The sequence below is a fragment of the Lissotriton vulgaris genome, chromosome 7 (assembly GCF_964263255.1).
Source record: "Lissotriton vulgaris chromosome 7, aLisVul1.2, whole genome shotgun sequence".
Lineage (NCBI taxonomy): Eukaryota > Metazoa > Chordata > Amphibia > Caudata > Salamandridae > Lissotriton > Lissotriton vulgaris.
In genome coordinates, this window is record NC_141695.1 from 1,530,623,820 (window position 1) to 1,530,646,489 (window position 22,670).

The 22,670-nt window shown below is 42.5% G+C and overlaps 1 protein-coding gene across 3 annotated transcripts in view; it reads left to right on the forward strand.

Moving 5' to 3' along the window:
• The window catches only part of LAT (linker for activation of T cells), a 428,981-nt gene that overhangs the window by 305,870 nt on the left and 100,441 nt on the right, over positions 1-22,670 (forward strand). For all 3 annotated transcript variants that reach the window (XM_086932412.1, XM_086932414.1, XM_086932413.1), the window contains exon 5: positions 18,719-18,782. In XM_086932412.1, coding sequence (XP_086788538.1) covers positions 18,719-18,782 — 64 coding nt within the window. The remainder of the gene's footprint in view (positions 1-18,718; positions 18,783-22,670) is intronic.

Sequence of the window (22,670 nt, forward strand, 5' to 3'; positions counted from 1 at the left end):
GGATGCCTTACCTGGAATATCGTACTGTTTTAGCCTCTTTATTATTGTGGGTTAGAATATGATCATCTCTAGTAGGTGGGCTGACTAGATCATGCATTTTAGATTGCATGTCTTTAGATGGGATTGACCAGATACAATGGCTAAAGTATTTGAAGGTCACTTTCGATAGATTGGGCCTCCCTTATCTTTATAAATTCCCTCAAACAATTGACCTGAATCACAAATTATGTGTTAAAGAACTGTTTATAGAGCATTGCATAAATTAACATTTGCCCGCTGCTCAGGCCAAATAATCAATTGTAAACTATGCCACAGTTCTGACAATTTGGGGTTTAGACTGCACTTTATATTTGCTTTTCCACCCCCCCCCCCCCCCCCGGGGGCACAGCAGCAGGATACATCTTAATGTGTGTGGGATAACTTTTTGATCCAAAGCACCGTTCATTTATTTTAGTTCTGCCCATTGTATAAAGATCCAAGACACAGTTTTTTGGGTGTCATTGTTGTGCAATACTAACGTGAGACATAATATGGATGGTTTAATATTCATGCAGTTTTGAGCTCACCTGAAATCTGCTCTGCAGTCATAAATTTTATGAAATCTGTGTTTTACATTAATTGTGGGTTTATATAGCGCTAGGATAGACTCCCGGAGGAGTATCTCCGCGCTTCGACCGCTGCGAAACCCTTCCTGGCTTCCCTGAGAGATGGCCCCTTAATGGGTATCTCCAGGGTGAGACCAGGCATCCCCGGCGGTCTGGTGGGGCCGTTAGTGCAGATGAGGCAAGCTTATGCCCAGAGTTGCCGAGTGTGATTGCTGATCAGAGTGGGCACCGAGGCGAGAGAATTATCGAGTCCGCTGACCCTGGTCCAGAAACCTGCCGCGTCGGGAATCGAACCCTGGTCCCGGGCCGTCCTCTGCTCTCGGGTCTGCCGCCTCTAACCAGTGAGCCACACTACTGCATTAGAAAGATATATGAATTTTAAGGGCTATTTTTCAATGTTTTAGATACAACTTAGTCCACCTGACTTGACTTTTTTTAAATATTTAACTCAGCAATGTTACTTGAAAATTGTGTATTGTTTATGAACTTGTACTTAATGACATGTTTTTATCGATGTTTTTTCATTTTATGTGTGATTTTATAGCCTTTAGCCAAATAACGTTTGCTTTGACTTGACTTTATTTGACTTTTTAATTTTCCATAATGTGTCTGCATAATTCTCAAAGATTAGAAACTGAATTAGTATGTTTTTCTCTATGCCCACATTGAATAGTCAATGCCTGTTTTCAAGTAGGTTGATTTCATACCTTTGATATCCTGTTTTTTGTCTGCATTGAACTTTGTGAACTGAACTCTTGAATAATATGCCAGCATCTACTTATAGCAATCTGCTTTGAGAACTAAAAATACTAACATAAGAATAACTAATCTCAGAATATCTAACCTCTAAACCTTTTTAAAGAGATTTAGAATTTGTTTTCGAGAGTTTTATTGTAGAAAGAAGTTGGCTACTAGTAACACACAATTCTTAGTTCTAAAAATAGTTGTTATGATTCTTTTCTTATTAGTTTTAATTTGTGTGTTAGTGATTTTTTACTTTCCTGTTGGGTATGATATCAAAATAAAAGTGATTTATATCTTAGTAATTCTACAAAAGACAAGAGATTAGGTAATAGAGATGTCTCTTGTGAATTTGTATGAAAAAAACTTCTGTTAATTTGCATAACGAATGTAAGAATATTATGAATATTTCTTAACTGGTATGTGTTCACTTACTTTTAGATGAATATAACAGATGGGTTTCCTATTTTTAACTCCACTGGAACTATGCCATACATATCCTGTTGTGTTTGTGATTTTATGTAACAGGATTTATTGGTGGAGTTTTAGATGGACTACAAATTGCAATCTGAGGAGTTACCTGGAATTAAAAATATGGCCACTGCTAATCAAAATAACCCATTGGGTTATATCAAACATCTAATGCTACGGACGACATGAATGCATGTAAATTGATTGATATGGAGCATCATTTTATTAGAGCGTTTTATTAAATGAGAGTGAAATCTAGTAGAAGTGCTGCAGAAGAAAGATAGATTCAATTACAGGAAGAAGATGGAGAGAAATGTAAAATGTCAATGATGTATCCTAAACTTAGAATTAATTAGGAAAAGAAAGGAGTGTATGATGTGTGTGAAACATGATGAATAGAAATCTTTAGAGATGATTGGAAAGAATGAGTTGCAATTAGAATTATATAGAGACCTGATTCCCAAAGGTAAAATTACACTTTTGTATATGTTTACTCTTGTTTTATTATTCACAAACTTTGAGTTTATGACTGCAGAGACTGCACAGTTGGGGCAGAGAATTCTGCACATACAAATATAGAATATGCCTATATTCCACCTCGGCTGTGGAGGCTCCATAGTTACTGTTAAGTCATAATATTTGAATACCTCAACCGATGCAAAATTGTAAGTTTACCTTTGTGAATGAGACCCTAGTAGGTGGAGATTATATGTTGGGTAATGACTCTATATTTAAAGGCATTTATGATCTAAGTGGCTAGGTAACTGCTTTTTAGCATTAGTCTTTGAAAGAGTGTATCATGCAGGTAAAATGAATGAGATGAATAAAATGAATCCTAGAAGAATGAACTGTGGATTTGGGCAAGTGCTTATGGATATGTTTGGTGTGCTGATTTCTTCTGTAGGTTTCTTCTGTAGGTGTGGCTTTGAATGATGTAAAGATTACAAAGTTGCCTTCATAAGTAGATTGATGGCATCTAATACTGCAGGTGTAGTAACTAAGATATGATGGCCATTAGTTCATCAGTTATACAAAATTGTATGTCTTTGGATATTTTGCTTGCACAAGTAGGTAGAGTGTGCCATTTAATGTAGGTACATCAGTGTTGCACAATTTTACCCGATCACAGCATGCTGATTAATGAATACATTAATAACTTATCTAATGTTTCACACAAAGCTAAAACTACGGGAACGACAGGCGCTTGGGAAATGATTGGTTCAAGGTTCATGATTGGAAAATGACGTGCAAAGATTGGTGAATAGAAGTGGTTTCTTAAAAATCATACTGACTCCTACTATTATAATGTTTTTTAGTCTATTTGGTCTATTTGTTTTACTAAAACTTTTAGAAGGAACATATTTGAAATGTGATTGTTAAAAGAAGACAACAACCAGAAATAGGAAGAGAGAAGAATTAGATCTTGATAACATCAAATCTAAAGTGTACGATGAGCTAAAAGTTTTGGAGAGGACAAAAATTAAGAAGTTAAAAGTGATGCATGATTTATTGTAGAATAGTGTAATATGGTTTGTGATGATTTCTATAAATCATTAGAAGGGGCATACTTAGAATAGATTTATTGATTAAAAGTAATGTTTATTGGTGTGTGTTTTGGCTAGCCTATCCAAACTTCCCATTGACATAACTGGGAATCAGACTGCCTGTACTGATATGCTGTTTTATTTCTTACATTTAAAAAGCCTGCTGGAGTTATTTTGTTTCAACAACAAAATAATCAAAATAGGACCTGTTTTGTGATGCAGTTTCTCATACTGATTGTAACTTGTGCTTCAAAAGAAGTCCTGTCGGGCATGTTCTCATAATGTTGAAATTATCAGGACTATTGTTGCTGGCAGCCAAAACTGTTTGTTTATCAATTGAAATTGTTTATTGTTTAGTAGTTCAATGTCATTTCCTCTGTTTTAGGGTGAAGGGACTCAATAATATTTAATATTTGGGTAGTCTCTAGAGTATCCTGTTTTAAAATTTCTGCAAAGATGATGGCTTATATCATTCAACTTTTATGAGTTTAGCCTTATGATACGATCTCATGTTATGTCAAGAGTGTTCTTTAAAACTGCTCTGAAACTATAAAAAGTGCATTTTCTAGCATGCGTGCCAGAAATGTTGCTCCTTTTCTCAGAAGCAGACCTCATGTCAAACCTCTTGCGGACTTTGCACTTAGACATTTTATGGATCTTTCTTTGCTTTCATATAGAGCAGAACCATGTCAGACTGTTATGTAACTCGGTACCTAGAATATTTTTAATTGCCAAAACTTTTGTTCTCTATAGTGAAGGCAGACCTTATGACTGTTGAATAACTATATACTTAAATTGTTCTCTTAACTTATGAATTATTTTAATGCTGATTTAAATTAACAAGCCACCTTTCTACCTTTTTGTATTTTTTCATTTTCTAATCCGACATGTTCCATAAATAATATTCAAAATATTTAAACTGTAAAATGGAAAAAGAAGAGAAAACAAAGACAAAAGATGAAGAGAAAAATAAACTAAAAAGAAAGTTTTATGATATAGTCTAGAACTTGGAAAGCACAGAAAAAGACATAATTATGCTCAAAACCAACTGTTGAACAGAAAATCAATGAAAGTTGTAGTATAAAAAAATCCCAGCTGAGCCCTACCCACATTTTATCAAACCTTTTCAGAGACTAAGGACCACTAGCTTTGGCCAAGGTCAGTTCAGACTCATAAATTTGTCATATGAGAACCCATCATCTGGCTGCCTTTGGGGGAATAGTGGAGACCAATGACCTAGCGTTACATAGCCGGGCACAGAAAATGATTATTGTTATTAAACACTTGATGTCCCCATCATACTCAAATTTGGCTCCAAGCAATATCTCTGTAGGAAAGAATAAAACTTGAAAGCCAAACCAGATGACATTAACTTACTTACAACAACTCAAAATTCTTGTAAGGCAGGGCAAATGGCAAACATATGTACAATATCTGCAGCTAGCAGACTACATTTAGGGCATCTAGTTTTATCAGTGGCAATATTCAGTTGGAGATTTTTTTACAGAGTATAATACAAAAGACAGATAGTTTTCAACTATTGTAGTTTCAGATTAGTAGTGTCCCGAACATTTTACAATCTCTAATGGCCTCCAAATCTCCGAAACAAAAATATCAGAAGAAAGCAGCCTGCTCTATTTTGCTGCCAATCACAAACTGTTGTCGGTGACATACTGACAAAAGTGTTGTAGACCACACTTATTGTTGATTTCCTGCCAGTTTTATATAAATGTAGCATGAACTCTGTGCCTCTAAGATCGACTGGGTATTTGCACCCTGACAAAAAATAGTCCCTCACTTGTAAGTACTTGAACAAAAGCCATTCAAATGTCGTGCCCAAACGCTACTTGTTGGACGTGAAACACTAGTGGAAAAGCAGGATTGTTCCAGAGATGTGTTTCTTTAATAAGAATGCTTTTGGGCATTTTGAACAGATTTCCTTCCAAATGGGAATGGCATCCCTCATCACCTTACAACAATCCCTCTTGTAATAATTGGCATTCCCCCTGCCGATAAAAGTAGCCTGAACTCAGCCCCAAGTGCTATATGATAGCCAAAAACTGATGTATCTAGACCAGCTGAGATTAAATAACTGCACAGATGACCCATCTAAGCTGCCCAAAAGTATAACTTGAAATCAGGGATTTGAAGTCCCTCTTGCTCATACAGGAGTTTCATTAAGCAAATTGCTTTTCTAGCCCGCTTCTAACCTCAGATAAAACCTCTGATAGCACTTTCCAAACGTCTAAGAAAAGAATCAGGAACCTGCAGTGGGATTGCCCTGAACAAATACAGAATTTTAAGGAGGATGATCATCTAAACGATGTCACATCGACCAGTAATACTAAGTGGAAGTTGATTCCATGATTTCATCTGAGAAATAAATGATAATAGTAAAGGTTTGTAATTCAATTTAATTATATCCCCAACATCAGAGCACAATTTGACATCAAGGTATACAGCAGTTGAGGTTACCCATTGAGTTGTAGAATCTAGCTTGAAATTCAAGAGAACCTGTGTCTTAGATATGTTGAGCTTATACCCTGGTTTTCGGTTTATTAAATAATTGCTAAGTTACTTAAAGCCATTACAATGAAAATAAGACAGGCTGTAAATACAAGTATCCATTATGTGCATAAAATTAACAATTAAAGTGTTGAATTATAAAGAGAAAGGGGAGGTTCAGTGCTTTAGTAAACAAGAAAGCAGCATTATAGCATGTTATATGTTATTACAAAGGTCAATATAACATGGAGAAGGAGAACAAATTTAATTTTGAGGCTTTGCATTCAGGTGTATTTATGACTCTTGGGTTATTACTGGGGAAATCAGGTTCAACGTTTTATGAGCCAGGATCGGCCTCAGTGACACAATTTGACCACTCCATCTGCTTGGACTCCTTCAAGTCACGTCTGATGCAATTGAACATGGGAGTGTCTGACCCAACCCTCTTTATTATCTACATAGCAACACTTGCCCAGATAGTGAGAGTGTGCAATATGGAGATCGTGTCGTATGCTAATGAGACATAAACTCCTTATTTCATTTGGCCCCTATCCAGACAAAGTGAAAAGCAAATTTGCTAATTGCATGAGAGAAGTCACTACTTGGATGACTAGCAACTATCTTCAATTAAACAGCAACAAGACTGAGATCATCATTTTTGGAAGAGTGTCTGGGCTTTGGTCTGCCGACTGGTGGCCGTCTGAACTTGGCCCTGTCTCTTCATCTAAGCAGACAGTAAAAAATCTTGGAGTGATGTTTGATCAATCACATTCTTTGAAAGACCAAGTTTAACGCCACCTGTGGCACTTGCTTTGCCACTATGAAATGTTGGCTTCTCGACAGTGGTAGGAAAACTCTTGACTGGGCTCTCATCCCCATCCGCCTGGACTATGGGAATGCTCTGCTGACATCATTAAATGACACCATGCTGACCAAGTTGCAGGAGGTCCAGAACACTGCCGCTAGACTTATCTGCAATCTTCCTTCTCGTTTCCCCTCCTCCCCATTTAGTCAGAAGCTTCATTGGCTGCCAATTAGAAAATGTGCCATTTCTAAACTTTGCTGTCTGACACATAAGGCAATTCACAAATCATGCCCTGCCTATTTGTCTGTACAATGAAACCCTATCTGCCCTCCAAATCCCTTAGGTCCTCGGATGAGTCTCTTCTGGTAACCCTCACATACAAACCTCAAAACAGGGGTCAGATAGTTTTCCTACACTGCCCCCTTTCACCGGAACAATCTCCCCCTTAGTCTCCGCTCTTGCTCAGACTTTATCTCCTTCAAGAAGGGACTGAAGACTTGGTTTTTTTTGGAGTCTCCCCCTCTCTCAGCAGTGCAACGCCAAGATATATATATATATATATATATTCCAAAATTCTCCTCTCCGTTGAAAGAAGGAAGGGACACAGCGGCGTTCATTTGGACATTTATTCTAGAAAAAGCGGGATGACTGCTTTCGGCGTCAAGCATTTTTCAAATGCCTCAGTTCTTGAAGAGGTGTTTCCGTCTTGTTAAATGCGTGCTCCTCCCATGCAGTGATGAAAGGTATGGCTGCAGCGCATTATTGTGCCGATGTCACAGCACCCTTTACCACGGACTGCAATTGAAAAGAAAATGTGCTGGACAGGAGGCAAACTGTGTTTTAAAAGACAAATGAACGTTTTTTATGTCATTGAGCTGCATCACCCAACACTTGTGCTATTCAAAGAATGTGCAGACAACATCAGTATACTTTGGGCAAAACGGTGTCATGTAATATTCATCGTAAAGGTGTACCCCATGTTCTTCATCCAAGGTGTGCCCCCCTGGGTTTTTGGTTTTGAGGTCCAGAATATACTTGGATTCTCTCTTTCTGAGTCTGAGCAGTCTGTTTTCTCCCCTGGGATCATATTGTAATTGTTCAATGACATAATATCTCAAAAGAGAACTGTCAGAAAAATGATGGGTCTGGAAGTGCCTTGCTATCGGGTACTGTGTGGGACACTGTTGTTGATGGCTCTCATATGTTCTAGAACATGTGTGGTGCTCCCTTCATACCTGAGATTGCATGGGCATACTAGGATGTATATGAAGAAAGGGGAGCTCCATGTGGGAAACTGAGAGATATTTCTATTGGTTTTTCCAAATAGAGTGTAATATTCTTTTTATCATGTAGCTGTTGTGGCAAGTTTTACAATGACCGCAAGGAATGAACCCCTGAGAGATGTGTGCCCTTGTCACTTTGGTTTCAATGATATCACCATGGACTAGAATGTCTTTCAGGCTCCTACCCTTTCTGTATGTTATCCTTTGGTCTATTCTGGATAGAATGTCCTATAACTGGATCACTAGCAAGTATATTCTAGTTTTTTTTATCAAGATCGTTTGTATGTCATGTGAAATCTTATTGTAGGGGAGAATGATTCTGGCCTTGTCATCACTACATTTCAGTGTTGTTGACAGTGGGATCAGCCCATCTGGTGGTCACTTGGTTAGCTTTTTCCACCAGCTTCTTGAGGAGTCATGAGGGGTAACCTTGTTTCAAAAATCTGGAGATCATGGGGTTTTGTTCTATCAGAAAAGATTCTTCATTGTTACAGTTCTGTTTTTCCCTTAGCTACTCCCCAAAGGAAATATTCCACTTAAGGTTATCTGGGTGTCTGCTAAGGGCATCGAGAAGGCTGTTGCCTGCAATAGCTTTGCGGAACAGTTTGGTGTGTATTTTATCATTGATGATCTCATTCTCACACCCAGAAACTCAACAGTGTGTCTACTCATGTTGGAGGAGAGAGTGAGATTTCTGGTATTGTAGTTAAATTTGTCAATTAACCTGACTACATCTGCCACTGCACCCTTCCAGATGATGAACAAGTTGTTGATGAAATGTAGTCACAAGATGATCTGTTCAAACTCTGGGAAACCTGTACCGTCATTCTGAATCTATCCCTCCCATTCACACAGAAACAGGTTGGTAAAACTTGCGGTGAAAAGTTCCCATGGCAGTCCCCAGGATTTGTTTATATAGGCACCCCTGGAACGTGAAAATATTATTTCCTAAGCGGTGTTCGATCATCTCTATAATTATGTTAGTGTGTTCAAGATATTTCACATGTCTGGTTTCGAGAAAACGTTGCAATGCTCTGGTGCCCTGATCATGGTCTATAATTGTGTAAAGGGAATTAACATCTAGTAAAAATTCCCTTTCCCATTTGTTATCAAATTTCACATTGCTGGCACCTACATAAAACCCCAAAGTAGTAACCGAGTAAAACTGAGAAGACCTTGAAAAAGATCAATTTGGACTCCTTTACTGCCCATTTCTCCTCTCCTCTCATCACTAAGACCACCGATCCTAATAAAGCAGCTATTGATCTCGAACTTGCGATCTCCTCGGCCTTGGATCTAATCGCACCAGCAAGAGTATCTAGGCCTCCCACCAAAATCTCCCCATGCTTCACTCCGAACCTGGAAAAGATCAAACTTTCTGTCAGGACAGCAGAAAGGAAATGGCGGCAAACCAAAGCCCAAACTGACAGACAACACTATAAAACAACGCATAGGTCCTATATGAAAGAAATTGCTATGGCAAAAAAGTATACTTCGGCAACAGGATAACCCAGGCAGCAAACTCGCAGAGAGAGCTATATAAATTTTGTTAAAGAATTTACAAACCCCCTGCCTGTCAGCACTCTTGCAATGAATCACAAGATTGGGTTAACTCTGTATCATCGTATTTCCTCGAAAAAATCAATGATATCCACAAACTCTTTCCCCAACGAACTCCTTCCTTTCAGACCACACCCCAGCCTAATAAAATCGACAGTGACCCCAAACACCAAAACAATGTTCCCAAAGAATTTCTTCCTTTTTCTGAAATAGAAGTAGAATCAACTTTGCACAAAATCAAGTCAAGATCTCCTGGGGACCAAACCTCCTCTCAAATCTTAGTAAAAATTGCTCCCGCTTTGATCTCTGATCTAACTAATACCCTAAATTTCTCTCTATCTCACGCTTCTGTTCCCCTGCACTGGAAGGAGGCCACAATAAGGCCAATTTTAAAGAAACCTTTGGCCGACTCTAAACAACTCTCAAACTATTGGCCTATCTCTCTCCTGCCCCTATTTGGAAAGGTCATGGAATCTTTGGACTTCAGCAAGCATCTCACCGCCACTGTGCCCAAACGCCTACCTGCTTAGCCCGCCACCAGCGCCCTCGGTAGAGTGCACTCCCGCCTCCCGCTGCCTGACTCCTCTGCCATCTAGGAGTCCCCGCAGCTGAGTAGAGCGTGGGACGGGGGGGAACGAAAACCACAACCCCCAGCATCCCGAGCGGCGCACTCTGCATCACCAGCGCGCCAGGAGGCGCTGAAATAGCGCGTCACCCCAGTTGAGAGGGGGAATCTTTGGACTTCAGCAAGCATCTCACCGCCACTGTGCCCAGACGCCTACCTGCTTAGCCCGCCACCAGCGCCCTCGGTAGAGTGCACTCCCGCCTCCCGCTGCCTGACTCCTCTGCCATCTAGGAGTCCTCGCAGCTGAGTAGAGCGTGGGACGGGGGGGAACGAAAACCACAACCCCCAGCATCCCGAGCGGCGCACTCGGCATCACCAGCGCGCCAGGAGGCGCTGAAATAGCTTGTCATCCCCGTCTCGCGGGACGCCGGGCGAAGCCCGGGCCAAGGGCGGGCCCGTTTTAGCCCGTTCCAGACCGGGTAAGACTGGACTGGGCCACCCCACTAACATTTTTCCATATCTGTTACTGTACACCCAGGACTTTTGAATCTCAGTTTATTTTTCCTGGTTGTGCATCTGTCTTTATTGCATTGTGTAAGCATGTCTCCCAGAATCACCCGAAACAGTAAAGCTGCGCACGCTGCCCAGATCATAGGTCCTATAGATCAATTCATTGCAAAAGCTCATGACGCTATTAACCAAGGTGTGCTATTATTAGAGAGAAGGGTTTCACAAGATCTCGCTATGGCCAGGCGCTCTTCATTGGGCTTACTGGCCTCTGCTATAACACCAAAACGTCCCTTGGTGCCTGACTCTCAATACGAAACTCCGTCAGTACCAGGGACGGTGGATTTATCAGTATCTATTGACCTTTCTGTAACACAAACATCCCAGCTTTCTGCACCTCACCCCTCAAGATCACTTGAGAGAACTCCTACTCTTTTTTCCAACTTGGAGGAGAATCCTCTATCCCCGAACACCAGGGGTCAACGGGAAGGTGCAATCCCGAAAAACAGAAAGAAAAAAAAAGATAACCACCCTACCCCGAACTCCACTGACTTGCAACAGGTTCTTCAGCCCCAATTTAATGATGATTCACATTTATCAACTCACCCTTTACCACTACCGGAAATTTTAAATCAGCCTAACATCTTAACACTGCCAGAAACAATTGACCTTTCACCTGACAATCGTAGTATTGTTCCGGAAGGTACTACAGGCAATGGGCGAACCTCTTTGCCGCAAGATATGCCTATTTTAGCCTCTATAGAGGCTCTAATTAAATTCCATCTTAACCCCATTAAATTGGTTCTATCTAAGATCGAGAAATCATTAGCTACATTGACAACTGAATTAAAAACTAACAGTACGACCACCAAGCCTGCAGCTCCAGTGACCCGGCAACCTAAATCAATACCCATTTCAAAACCGGCAAAATCAGGGGCCACTCTCCCCAAACAAACTTTACAAACTCCCAAAGTGGTGACCACCACAGCGGTGGTCCACCAGAAATCTGCCCCCATAACCAGTCTCAACCCACAGCAAACCTCATCAAATTTAGTCACAAAACAACCTGTTATTCCTTCTGTGCCCGACCCTCCTGCACAAAAGGCCACTTCCTCCGGTCCACCACCTGCACGCCCCGCAGCTAAAACATCAGTCAATAAAAATGCGGCCTATAATACAAGGCGCAATGTCCCTCGCTCAGCTCATCTCCCTCCAGAAGCTACACCGTATGTAGCTATCATGACCGGGGTTCCAGCGTTGCATGTCAACTCTGAAGAACCCGGTTGGTCCTTAAAAAATAAGGTTCTCCATTGGCTGTCGTTGAATCGACCACTTCCCCCATTTGTCAACAACGGCATTGTCTCAGTCCGTAGAGTTCCCTGGGTAGGGAAGGAGAAAAAAACCATCCCAGGTGATTGCATCATAATAACTTTTGAAGACCCCCAAATCATAGAATATATCTGCCCATGGGGCGCCCAAACCTCCTCGGAAGGAATTGGCACGAAAAGGCTAGCTTTCTTCTACCCCCCAGCCAACCTCCTTCCACCGGCCCCTGAGTGGAACTGGACTCAGGTAGGGAACCGGCATAGAAACACGGACTGGATAAACTGGCAGGGACAAGGAGGCAGAAACATCATGCCTTCTTTGGATTGGAGAGGAGTCCCTACGTCTAACAGGTTTGACTGTTTGGAGATGGTGGACTGACCACCAACAGCCAAAGTCCTGGCCGATGGTAACCCCTCCACTTTAGAGCCCCTACTCTTGACGCCAGTAATTTCCTCTGTCATCCAAAAACTGTCGCCCATACTTACGTCCCCACCATCACCAGTCAAGTTAACTGTTTCAGAGGATGTTCGTACCTCCCAACATGTTGGTTCTCAGCCTTACCTTCATTCCAACAGCCTGTGTGTTAATCATCATGAAAGTCTGCCCCGATCTCCCAGCACCGTGACGACTTCAACACAAGGCAAACAACCCCATAATGGACTGGTAGCAACTGCCAACGGACCACCAGCGACCACCTCACTGCCGATATTATTCTGGAACGTAGCTGGTCTGCGACCCAGGATGCTATCGGCATCATGGTTGGCTTTTGCTACCTCTCACACGATAATGTGCCTTCAAGAGACATGGATAACTGATCCACTGCACATTCAAGGTTACGTAACATTCCACTCTCCCGCTAGTCCCTCAATACACGGCAGACCAAAGGGGGGTCTTGCGGTATATGTATCCAATAAGCTTGAAGTTAAGAAAATTTCCCTGCAGTGTACTTCTTTGTACTACCAGATTCTTTTGATTACTTTTAAAAATGGTATTTCATATTGTTTTATTAATTTTTATAATAACCTTTTACCTGTAGAATGTGTTAAAATTGTTTCCGAAATTTCACTTTATGTAGGCGATCTACGTGCAAGGTTTGCGTCAACTACATGTAATGTAATCTGGGGAGGGGATTTCAACGCACAATTGTGTTCCCACTATATGAATTCTGACTGTGGCCTCCTAGATGAAAACGATTGCCCTATGACACATTTTACTCACTCCTCTGTAGGAGATTCTTTTAATGGTAGTCTAATGTCATTGGAATTGACTTTTGCTAATGAACTTACTGACCCCCCCGTGGAATTTAATCCCACTTTTCACGGAAGGGGCTGTTTTAGCACCATAGATTTTATGTTATGTTCTTATTCATTAAAGGGTACTGTTTCACAGTTTAGTACAGGATCTGAAATCTCAGGAGACCACTTCCCTAACACAATAGTACTATCTCTAATTTTGAGTGCGCCTCAACCTTTTAAGAAAAGCCTTCTGGCCCAAGAAACGTTGTCCATGGCCAAAAATAATGGGTACTGTGTGAAATGGTCAAGAATCGAACCAGCTGAAACATCAACCACTGTGATTTCAAATGCACTCCCTTGGATTAATTCATGCTTAAATGAGACATCTTCCACAGCGCAAATTATCACCAGTTTTGGGGAAATTCTGAAAGTAATCCAGAAGGCCCTCTTTCGAACTCGCAAGCAGGGCTTTTGCAAGGAGCCAGGCTGGTTCAATACGGCTTGCAGAAAAGCTTTAAACGCCTTAAAAAAAGAGCTACATAATCCAATTAGGGACCAAGTAAAAATAGCTAAACTAAGACAGGAATATAAGCAGGCTCAGCATAACTGTAGGAGAGACCACAAGAACGACTTATGGGCCCAATTACACGAGAGTTGTAATAGAAAAGACAGCATTCTATTCTGGCAAACGGTAAAATCTCCCTTCCTGAGCGAGGGTAGCTCTCATCAATATTTGGATGTAGCTGTGTCTGCGGACGAGTGGGTGTCCCACTTTTCAAAAATCTTTAGTGACCCCATCGCAGAAAGTGTCGCTCAGCCAAATTTTGTACCCGAGCACATTGAGAAAGGGGAATATCCTATTGACCTTAACTTCTCTCTTGATGAAGTTATAAGCGCACTATCTTCTTCAAAACCCGGAAAAGCCCCTGGCCCTGATGGTGCACCACTAGATATATTTCTTTTTAACATCGAGTTGTGGTCGCCTATAATCACCCAGCTAATCGCTGCGGTACTAAAAGAAGGACTTTTGGCCTCTTGGTCTTCCTCCATATTGCTCCCAATCTTTAAAAAAGGCGAGAGAAACAACCCTACGTGCTACAGGCCAATATCCCTCCTGGAATCACTGGGTAAAGTTGCGGGCCGCTTAATCTTGGACCGCCTCCAGGACTGGGCGACAGAAAAAAACATCTTAACAGACCTCCAGTACGGTTTCCGGGAGGGACTGGGCACTGTTGAACAAGCACTAAATCTAACACTTCTAATAGGGAAATATGCTGGAGTTAAACGGGGAAACCTTTTCATGGTCTACGTCGACCTTAGTGCGGCGTTTGATTGTGTAATCCATGCCAAGCTCTGGTCCATCTTGGACAAGCTGGGTGTTGACCCACCTCTTCTCAAGTTTCTGCGGGAGCTCTATACTGGCGCATCGGCTCGCGTAAGATTTGGTACAGGCGGTGAGTTGACCCCATCTTTTCCAATAAACCGTGGAGTAAGACAAGGCTGCGTCCTCGCCCCCTTTTTATTTAATTTATATACCAACGGCCTGGAAGCGGCCATGCTGGAGGGGAGCCGGGATCTACCCACCATCAATAAGCGCCCGATACCAGCACTCCTCTACGCGGACGACTCCGTAATATTTGCTAGGACCCTAGTGCAACTTCAGAAACAGCTAGATAAATATTGCACTTTTATGCTCTCACTTGGGCTAAAGGTCAATAAGACCAAGACCTTTGTCATGCAATCAGGCCCCAAGGTAAAAAGCTCGAAACATCTTTGCATAGACCAATCAAAACTGGAACGCGTTACGGAATACCCCTACTTGGGTATCCTCGTAGACGATAAATTATCATGGAAAAGGGCGATGGTAAATAGAAGATTGCTCTACCAACGTGCAACTTCTGCCCTCGTTTCCTTTTCCAGAAAAATGGGCAAACCATCTCCCTCGGTATTGCTTAAAATCCACCAAGCAAAATGCCTGAGCATTGCCACATACGGAGCCGGGGTCTGGGGCTAAGTAAAAACAGATGAACTACAAAAAATACAAAATGGCTTTGTAAAATATCTCCTGGCTCTCCCGCGGAGCGCCCCCTCTTTTGGATGCCATATAGAGCTTGGGATAGATTATTTAACAGACTATGTTAGGTGTCAACCAATGCTACTATGGCACCGCATATGGACAAAGCCCCAGTGCCATCTTACACGTGCCCTGATCTCAGATTGCCTCGAGATGTCGGCCTGGAAAAACATCCCATGGCTGTCTTTCGTGGTCAATTTCCTGAAAGACCTTGACTTTACTCAGTACATCATCGAGCCTTCAGCCATTACCGAGATGAGTAGAAAAACCCTGAAAGCACACTGTCTTACTCATCTAAGGGAACTCCGTATGTCCAGTGAAGTATCTAAACAATCCAATGCCCATATTCTGATGGTTCAGACGTCCCCAGGCACCCAACCATATTTATCATATCACATATCCAACCATGAAAAGTACCTATTAACGAGGTTTCGGTTTAATTTGTTTTTCCGTTTAGTTACCTTTCCTAAAATGTCAACTTGGTCACACGATTTGGATAAATGTCCATGCGACAAGGTCTCCCCCCAAACAACAATGCACGTAGTACTGTTTTGCCACTACTACGCAGTACCACGCAGGCGCTGGGTCTTACCTTTGTTACGACAAATGGGGTTGAGGACCTGTCGCCCGGCGTTTTTAGCCTTGCAACAGCTTGACTCGCAATATGTGGCAAAGAATTTAGCTGTGTTTTTGAAAACTTGTATAGCCATCCGTAAAACTCTGGAAATGAACTTTGCTTGATTATCAGTACTAGTCCTGTAAATGAACATAAACTGTATTCCTAAAATGTATTAATAACAATTGTGATTTTATAATGTATTGTTTTACTATGATGTACTTTTTATGATTGACAAAACGGTTAATCGAATAAAAGAATTGAATTGAATTGATAAACAAACAACTTGTAACTTACTTGGAGACAAACAGACTTCTTGACTCAGGGAATTCAACAGCACTGAGACTGCCATGCTTGAAATTGTTGATAATGTTAGGATGACCCTCGATTCTGGACAGTCTGCCATATTGATCCTGCTTGACTTGTCCGCGGCCTTCGACACCATCTCGCATCTCATTCTCTTAGAACGTCTTGCAGAAATTGGTGTCAAGGGTTTTGCGCTACTCTGGATCAAAAGCTATCTAACTAACAGAGTTCAAAGGTCCAAGTAGGAACATATTCCTTCAGTTATCTGGAAAACGATAAGGGTGTACCCCAGGGGTCAATATTGAGCCCTACGCTCTTTAACCTATATGTATCCCCTTGGTTAAAGTGATCAGAGCTCACGGTTTTGGGACCGTATCCTACACCGACGATACGCAGTTACTGGTCACTGTCAACCAGGATCCAGACGAAACCAAACTGAGGTTCAAAAATTGTATGGTTGCAATTCATAACTGGATGACCAACAACTTCCTGATGCTAAATGCTAGCAAAACTGAGATTGTGCTTTTCGGAAAGGCCGACAAGATTTGGACAAATGAATGGTGGCCAACAACACTAGGATCCTGTCCCTCTCCCAAATCCTCAGTTAGGAACCTTGGGGTAATAGTTGACAACAGGCTGTCCATGACTGAACATGTCAACAAAGGAGTGCACACCAGCTTTGGACTAATGCGCAGTCTGAAGAAAAATTTCAAATGGATTCCCCTTACGTCGCGCATGCCCTTAGTACAAGGTCTCATTGTCAGCCGTATAGATTACGGGAATGCCTTGCTATCCTCCATTAACGAAAATCTTTTGGCTTGATTACAGGTATTACAAAATACTGCAGCAAGGCTGGTGCTCAACCTTCCCCCCCACACCCCATCACTGCCCTGTCTCAAAACTTTGCACTGGCTCCCAATAAAGAAACACATAACATTCAAACTATGCTGCCTAGTCCATAAAACCATCCATGGACAAGGACCGATTTACCTGGAAAAAAAGCTCAAATTCCATAACTCGGCCAGAACACTTAGGTCCACTAGCAAACTACTTCTAACTGTTCCCATGGTTCGCACTGTTAGAAATGGTGATAGGGCATTCAGTAAAACAGCTCCTGAAGCCTGGAACACCCTGCCCCTCCAGATCAGGACAGAACCCAACCATCTGAGATTCCGTAAGAAACTTAAGACCTGTCTCTTTTAGTCACCTGCTCACTGTTCCTGTCTTATGGATCTGTGACGGAGGATCTGCTAGCGCTCTGAGACCTTCGGGTGATTTATACGCTATATAAATGCATTTTACATTACATCACATTACTGTACTGCCTCTCCTGCGCTTACTCTTTAGGTGGTGGAAGCTTGCACTGCTGCTGGCATTTTCTCACTTATCCTGTAGATGGTGGAAGCTTGGCCTGCTGCTGCCTCTCTTGCACGTATTCAGTATGTGGTGGAAGCTAGAACTGCTGCTGCCTCTCCTGTGCTTATCCTATAGGCTGTGGAAGCATGCACTGCTGCTGCCTCTCCTGCACTATCTTGTACATGGTTGAACCTTGTACTGCAGTTGTCTCTTGTGCACTTGTTCTGCATATGGTGGAAGCTTACACAGCAGCTGCCTCTCTTACAGATGCTTGCACTACTACTGCCCTCCTCTATCTTCTGCACAAGATGGATGCTTGCACTGCTGCTGTGTTTCCTGCGCTTAATATGTATGTGATGATAGCTTGCCATGCTGCAACCAATCATGCGCTCATTCTGTACATGGTGGAAGCTTGCACTGCTGCTGCCTCTTGCTGTTATTCTGTAGGTGGTGGAAGCTTGCTCTGCTGCTGGCTCTCCTGCACTTATTGTGTATGTGGTGGAAGCTTGCACTGCTGCTGCTTCTCTTGCACTTATTGTGTCTGTGGTGGAAGCTTGCACTGCTGCTGCCTCTTGCTGTTATTCTGTAGGTGGTGGAAGCTTGCTCTGCTGCTGGCTCTCCTGCGCCTATCCTGTATGTGATGATAGCTTGCCATGCTGCAACCAATCATGCGCTCATTCTGTACATGGTGGAAGCTTGCACTGCTGCTGCCTCTTGCTGTTATTCTGTAGGTGGTGGAAGCTTGCTCTGCTCCTGGCTCTCCTGCGCCTATCCTGTATGTGGCGGAAGCTTGCACTGCTGCTGCCTCTCTTGAGCTGATTGTGTATGTGGTGGAAGCTTGCACTGCTGCTGCCTCTTGCTGTTATTCTGTAGGTGGTGGAAGCTTGCTCTGCTGCTACCTATCCAGTAAAGCTTGAACCACTACTGCCTCTCCTGCACGTATTCTGTGTGTGGTAGAAGTTAGCCTGTACGTGGTGAAAGTTTGAAGAGCTGCTGCTTGTCATGCTCCTATTCTGTAGGCTGATTGCCCACTTCTCTGTGTGTAAGAAAGACTCACTGATGCCCGGCGGTATCTATTCTCTGTATGCTGAAGCAACGTGCTTTCTGCCTTTGAATCCACCACATCTGTAGCTTCGACTGTGGTGGACACATAACAAGGAAATAGATGTTTTTTTTGTTTCTTCTTCACTAACTTAAAAATCGATCTCTCGTTCAACAGATGCTCAGCAAAGAGGACCCCTCGACCCCCCCACAGACCGCATGGACCACTTCCTATCCATTTCGTGAGTATCTTTCTTACAGTGAAACAGTGTCTTCCTCCTTTCACTCGCAGTCTCATAATGTGTGGTTAAGGTGCGATGAAGCAGTGAAGCAGATTTCTTTGTTTGCTTGTGGTTTATTGGTGAATGCACATTTTCAGTTATTACTGACCGATCACCAAAATGTAAAGTAGTCTGATGTTCAAGATAGGTCAGTGGTTTGCAGAGCTACCTCAAGTGAGATAAAATGTGCCTGTGTGTGCAGGAGAATGAGTAGCGTAGGCACTTTCTTTTTGTGTGCCATTGGACTCTTGAAGTGTCTATTGCAATTAGGGCAGCCCCAAAGGCACATGGGACCAGGGGCAGTCCAGTACTAAAATGCTACACAGCTGAAAAGCATGAACGTTATAGGTTACTGACAACTGTATAATAATGAATTGCCAACCAACAAACAAGCCAAACGAGCCCATTTTTTAAATGAAACAAGATAACTGAAATGTGTGCACTTGTAGCCACCGCTAAATTGTGTGCATTAAAACGTATGCACAATTAAAGTGTGCCCTATGCATGACCACTCACACAGAAAATTACAGGCAGAGATTTACATCTCTACCTGCGTGTACATTTATGTTTTTTTTCTATTTTTAAACGTTCTCAACCCTACATCTTGAAAGTTGAGCTAGGCATAGGTTGTTAGAAGCACCAGTAGGAATGTCTAATATTTCTATTCCCCAATGTAGAATTCTACATAGCACAGAATTCTGCCTCCTGTGCAAGTGAACTTTTTTGGATTGCTTGCTGGAAAAACTTTTTCCCCATTGACAAAGCCCTTCCCCTACAGGCCCGGACTGGCTGTTGCGGGCACCCGGGCAATCCCCCGGTGGGCCGCAAGGGTGCAAAATCGGCCTAGTAACAAAATCGGCTGAAAACAGGCCCTGGCAAACAGCTCGGTCGCACTCCTATAGCCCCCCCTCTTTCCTGGGGGGGGGGGGGGAATTCCCCTTCCCAGCCTGTAAGGGGAGATACTTGAGGTCACAAACTAACATGTTTGTGGAAGGTCAGAAACGTCAATGGCAAACCACGTATTAGAACACCCATGCCTTACCTCACGAGTGAGATTTACCACTGCAAATTTCTCTGCACTCATAGCGGAGAAATCTGCAACAGTAAACACAAATATTCCAGCTAGGAATCCCTTTTTGGATTTCAGAAAGGCATACAAATTTTAATTGTCGTAAACATGTTTATTACTAAATTTCCTTTTTGAATAGGGCCCTCTGTGTGGTTGTGCTTTATTACAGTGTGCATCTTTAAGTGTCCGGGTAGGAATATCGTTACAATTCAGGGCCAGATGTAGGTAAAATAGATTTACCGATTTTTAATTACCGCATTTTACCGATTCGGTAATTAAAAATCGGTAAATCTAAGGGGTGGATATGTAGGTATTCCAGATGTGCTGAAATACCGAATCGGAAGAATTCGGTATTTACCGATTCGGTAAATACCGAATCGGTAATGCCCATTCATTCCTATGGGCTTTGAAGCCCATAGGAATGAATGGGCATTACCGAATCGGTATTTACCGAATCGGTAAATACCGATTTTCACAAGGGTGCAGGGGGTGTCACTTTGACACCCTCTGGCACCCCCAAAACAGGCTTGGGTGCCATGTGGCAGGCATACATGCCCTAAGGGCAGGTCTGCCTGTCACATGGCATAGGTGTGCATGCACACATGTGCATTCACACCGGAATCGGTATTTTACCATCAAATTGGATTTGATGGTAAAATACCGATTCGGTAAGGCCTCTGGGACTCTGAAGAGTCCCACCTACATCTGGGTGCCTCAGAATCGGTAAAATTACCGAATTTTTATTTTACTGAATCGGTAAAATTACCGAATCGGTAATTTTACCGATTCAGTAAAATAATGCCCCCTACATACCTGTCACCCATTTACCGATCGGTAACGGCCAAAATCGGCCGTTACCGCTCTGTAAATGGCCTCAAACGGCCACCTACATCTGGCCCATAGTCATGTACCTATTTAAGGTAGTAACACCTTAATGGCTCTTGGAAGGTAGGACTGGAGGAAAATAATGAGTGAATGTCACTTTCTCATTATGAGTCATATCCTACGGTTGGGATCCATGTTGTTTGGGGCAGCCATTACCAGCTGTCATTGCCAGCAACTGTGGCTTAAAATACTTACTAGGTAATTACTTTGCAACTACGCTTCTCCGCCAGCTGATCTGCTTAGATTCATATTCTTTCAGCCATTTACCGTGTCAAGATGAGAAATCTAAGACGCTTTTATATTCTGGTTTTCCCTTTTGGAGTCCAAGAACTGGGCATACATTATTTAGCAAATGGCTGAAAGCTAAAAAAAACGTCAATGCTGGCAGACATTTTAGATTTCATGAAAGCACAGATGTGACATTACACACCTTTCACCGTCCAGTGGCATCACAAGATTGAATATTTTTCCCATCTATAGCCCCTAGCAGCGTCCTATTTGTTGCTAAGGGCAAGGAATGAAAAATGAAGAAAGCAAAGACTAGAGGTAACAAGGAACACTGTCTCCACTTTATTTCTGTCAATACCTTCATGATCCAGTACCAGTCGTGGCTCCTCCGCTATGGCAGAGGAGCACCACCTTACTGCTTTCTCGCAGTGCAAGAAGCAAAAATATAAAATGGTAATCACAGAGCAGGGCAGGTGAGGGGTGGTTTGACCACTCCTGAGTACGCAATGACTCTTTGGTCGGGCCTCTCGGGCTGCCCAAACCAGTTGTGCGCACTTTCCCCTTCTCCATGCAGGCAGAACATGCCCACCTCTCCAGTCTTTGGCTGTCAGAGCGCTCAGACCAATCACAATGCTGCATGGCAGCATTGTGATTGACTTAGGGGAGGGAGCCTGGCTGCCTGCTTCCTGTTCCTGTTGGAGGCAGGAGAGCAGGAGCAGAGAAGATGTAGCACCCGGCCTCAAGGTACGTTTTCTTTTTTTTCCGAAATGTACAGATGATCAGGATCACTGGAATGCCATTGTTTGACCGCAGCAATTTTCGCATAGTTATAGATTTGCCGCATTTTCCACATAATATGCAGATTTTAACAAAAAAAAACATTTGTTTCTAGCTGAAACGGTTCAAAAGTTACTAGAAGTGCAGCGACTCATGTTGCTGCCCAATGGAAGGTCCTTTAGAGAGCTGGACTGGTCAAATTTCAGTTGCTTATTGCTATATTTTGGTCCTAAACTGGTACTAATGAGCTGCAACCAACACCCACACAGTGTTACCAAGTTTTAAAACGGACAAAATAATGAAGTAATACTGTTACAAAATATGTCACACTATGCCGCATCATTTGCCTTTTCTTACTGTATAATTTACTCAACTCTGCTGCTTAATTTTACCCTCTCCTGCCGCATAATTCCAGTGGCCCTGCTTACAAATAAGATACAATGATCTTGAGAGACTTAAAGACTGCTATAAACAATCACTGTTAATGTAAATCAGTCTTGCTTGCATGTAAAGGTAAGTAGAACCGAGTGGCATTTTCAGTGCTTGCTTTTTGCTGACTTTGACGTCAGTGGGCACCTAAGTCAACCACTTAATAGTGATAAGTTGGAAACCTACTCCCATCCAGGCACATCGCTAACCGTGCACTCACACTGGCACACAAGCACACCGCTCCCCATGCACCCATACAAATACACTGGTTATCGAATACTCAGACAGACACTCTCCTGACTCATATGCATATACCAGACCTCCCTTCACCCCATGCACACATACAATCCCTTCACAACCTGCACTCTTACAGAGACTTCTCCATCCTGTATTCATACATACAATCCCTTCACTCTGTGTTCATAATAAACATTGAGACCATTCCCTCAGGTACATTACAG